Source organism: Galeopterus variegatus, unplaced genomic scaffold (genome assembly GCF_000696425.1).
Source record: "Galeopterus variegatus unplaced genomic scaffold, G_variegatus-3.0.2 Scaffold2481, whole genome shotgun sequence".
Lineage (NCBI taxonomy): Eukaryota > Metazoa > Chordata > Mammalia > Dermoptera > Cynocephalidae > Galeopterus > Galeopterus variegatus.
The window spans coordinates 246,457-250,134 of record NW_007728592.1 but is presented as its reverse complement, the minus strand read 5'-3'; the positions used below and the strand labels follow the sequence as shown (position 1 = coordinate 250,134).

Genomic DNA, 3,678 nt, shown 5'->3' with positions numbered 1-3,678 from the left:
TACTAGCTTATCATATATCCAAAATTGGAAATATAATCCATGAGGAAAATTGCAGAAGTGTTTTGTTATATAGTAATTTAGAAAGTTGAATAGTGCGCCGCTTGGGAAGCGCGGCGGTGCTCCCACTGAGGGTTCGGATCCCACATACAGACCGGTTCCCGCTCACTGGCTGAGCGAGGCGCAGGGGCAACACCGAGGGTTGCGATCCCGTTGCCGGTCCCAGTCCGGTGCGGGGGCGACACTGAGGGTTGCGATCCGTTGCTGGACATGGAAAAAGACAAAAAAAAATAAATAAATAAATAAAAATAAATAAATAAAAAATGTTGGGCCAAGCCTGTGGCGCACTCAGGAGAGTGCGGCGCTGGGAGCGCAGCAGCACTCCCGCCGCGGGTTCGGATCCTATATAGGGATGACCGGTGCGCTCACAGTGCTCAGTGGCTGAGCACGGTGCGGCTGGTCTCATAAAGGACAAAAAAATAAAAATAAAAATAAAAAAATAAAAAATGTTAAAAAAGGAAAAAGAATTAAACGCCAAAAAAAAGAAAAATATAATTTTTCAAAACCATATGAAAATAATGTGTTCAAGGTCCTATTTCAAACCAACTATATATTAATCTTTCTTATAGCTAACACCAAATTAGGTTGTAGCAGCAAATGAGATCCTTATTAAAAGCCCTGTGCTGACTCTGTAATCTTAATAGCAATTATTTTAATTCAATAACCATCTTGTTAGTATACATCAGGCACTGAGCTAGCCACTTCACAAAGATACGTCATTTAATCCTCAGAATTATGCTGTGAAGTAGATGGTATTAACACCATTTTACAGCTACATAGAGTGAGACATAGGGTAGCTGATGGTACTATCTTTAATCACACGGCTAGGAAGTGGCAGACCATACATGAAATCCAAGTCTGCCTGGCTTATCTCTGTCTGAACCACTTGACTTGTCTTTCCACCTCAATATAGTGGGGATATAGTGATTTAATCATACATCTCCATCAGAAATATCCAGAAAGAATCTAAGAACTCTGAAATTTAAAGTTCTTAAAACAATATGTATATACTGTTCATCGTTGACACTCAAGACACCAAGAACACAGCATTTCAGGGTAAGAGCTTTAAATGCAGAAAAGTGACTATGACTAAGCTACACCTTAGCAAAAAAATCTATTAATTAATCAAAACAGAATTGTACCATCTTTGAAAAACATATGCAAATTATATTTTGGAGGTATGCCCAAAAGAATGATTAGTAGTATTTAAGGTTGATTTCTCCAGCTATGTACTTTCTGAGCAAATCGACAAAATAGTCTGGCTTAAAACGCTAGCATTCCAAAGTGGCTTTTTCTTTCTTTTTTTTAAATACAAAAACTGGTTGTTAAAAATGAAAACAAAGAAATAATGCAATTAGTTATTGGCAAGCAAAGGAAAAGCTGGCACGAATAAAACTGCAAAATTAATTGGTCCTAATTAAGCAACAATTCAGTCAATGGCAAAGTTTGAATGCTCTATTTTGAGAGGTAACCAGCCGGATGCACTTAAGAGGAATCCCTCAGGAAACCGGCTTTGGGATGCTTCTAAGATTGGCCTCAACATCAGGGCCACAGAAATCTTTCAGAGATACTGTGGTCTTTTAGTTTGCTCTTCAAAAGGAAGTGTCTTTAGTATCTTTTTAAGCATAGTTTGGAGCTTACATTTGCTCCAGAAACTCAGCAATCTAATTAGATTATTATCCAGAGATGAACGCTGATCATTTTTCCTGCTGCATTTACATTTTCACTGGTCCCTGCACAAGTGGTAAAAATAAATAAACAATACACACGGAAACTTTCTGTCTCCTTCACTCCTACAGCCCAAACAAGATAAAATCAGTGCTTGTGAGTAAACATTTTGCCACTTTATCAGAGACAAATTGAGCCTGGAGGGACAAAAGACACTAGGAAGAGTGATAGCCTCGAAGTACTAGCCATTTTCCTGCATGTTGCTCAATTCCTTTTGTGTGTTGTGCAAATATTATATGAGGTCCTTGCCATAGATCCTCCCCACTCATACCTTCCTACCCCCAGGCAAGAGGAACATATATAAATCATTTAAATTATACCCACTATGTATCATTTTTCATACTTCAATTCCATTTTGTTAAGCAACCGTCTTCCTAGGCTCTTTGTTAATTAAGCACTTAGCCAAAGATTTTTCTTCGTAGTTTAGTGTGAATGTGTGTATCCAAAGCCATCCTAACTCCGAGGCTGGGGGAGGGAAAGGGTAGAACTTACTGGAGGAAACAAAATGAGGCCTAGAGGGGGCAGTGGAAGAGAGAGAAAGAGGCCTAGAGGCTGCCAAGAGCCCGCCCACTGGCTGGCAGGTGGGAGCCCAACCTTCTTAGGCAAATCCTAGCTTGCAAATTCTGTAAAATAAGAGCAGACATGAAGGTAGGAATTCATGCCCTTGAGATTAAACATATCTGTTTTGCAAATGTAATCATCTTGATAAAGAAACTATTAGAGGCATCTCGGTATTCCAAAATGAAGTCAAGATAACTTTTCTGCTCATCAAACATTTTGTCAGAGCTGATAAAATTTAGAACTGATCACATTCTATTTCTCTGTGTTCTTGCATTCACTGAAGGTATGAATAGCAGTAAAACTGACCCCCTCCCAAAATGGTAGGAAGCAGAGATTTCATAAAAGTTATCTAAAAACTGTTGAACTAATCTACAACAGTGTAAGTGATTGAAGGGGGAGAGGAATGGTAAACCACTGGTCATAGAACTGTAAAACGATTCTGTACCCTTAGCATGCACACTGCATCACACGCGCACAGTATTAGTTACGAACTATTATAAAGAAAAGGAGGGCGGGAAAACAGGCGGGTTGCCATTCTTCATAAGCAGACCACACCCCATACTCTACCTGCGCCCACCACTATGGCTGAGGGCATGCAGGTGTGGATGCAACTCAGGAGGGAGCTGGAGCGAATGTTGGTGTTGAGGAAGGCCACCACGCAGCCCAGCTTGGCCAGGCCGAACCACACGTGAACAAAGTCGGGCTCATTGCTCATCAGCAGTGCCACGGTGTCCCCCTTTTTCAGAGAGGAATGATTCAGAAAGACGTTGGCCACTCGGCTACTCCTTTTGTCCACATCCTGATAGGTGTAAATGTCTCCCTCGTAGACGATGAAAGGTTTCTGAGGTTGCCTCTTGGCATGGCTCAGGAATTTATCCAGCCCAGTGACCAGCTCCCCTCTCTGTCTGTACATCTCCATTCGAATTCCAAAACGCACCACCTTCAGCAGGAACCAGAAGTCGTCCCAGAAGTAAGGGAACAGGAGTTTCTGCACGAAGTACAGGAAGACCATTCCAGCCCCTAGTCCTGTGAGCCACGACAGGAGCATGGATGCTGCAGGGCTCGAGGGCAGCTCTGAGGCCAGAGCTGCCAGCGTCCGTCTCTTCAAGGCGCGGCTCTCCACGGAGACCTCCAGTCCTCGCTGCTAATGCTGGCACCTGCAGTGCGTGCCAGTCTTTCCGGGCGCGATCCTGCGAAACAGAATCAGAGGTCTGCACCGAGCAGGTCGCCCCAAGGGGTGCTGGAGCTAAGGCTTGCGAGGCCGGGAGGCTGTTGAGCAGAAAGTCCCGGGTGCCCGCGAGAAATGCCGGCAGGGGCCACCGAGTCCACGCG

The 3,678-nt window shown here is 43.4% G+C and overlaps 1 protein-coding gene across 1 annotated transcript in view; it reads right to left on the bottom strand.

The window, feature by feature from the left end:
- LOC103597977 (long-chain fatty acid transport protein 6-like) overlaps positions 1-3,534 on the bottom strand; it is an 8,960-nt gene extending 5,426 nt beyond the window's left edge. Inside the window, exon 1 of the mRNA XM_008581875.1 lies at positions 2,914-3,534. Coding sequence (XP_008580097.1) covers positions 2,914-3,394 — 481 coding nt within the window. The 5' untranslated portion in view covers positions 3,395-3,534. The remainder of the gene's footprint in view (positions 1-2,913) is intronic.
- Between the last annotated feature and the right edge of the window lie 144 nt (positions 3,535-3,678).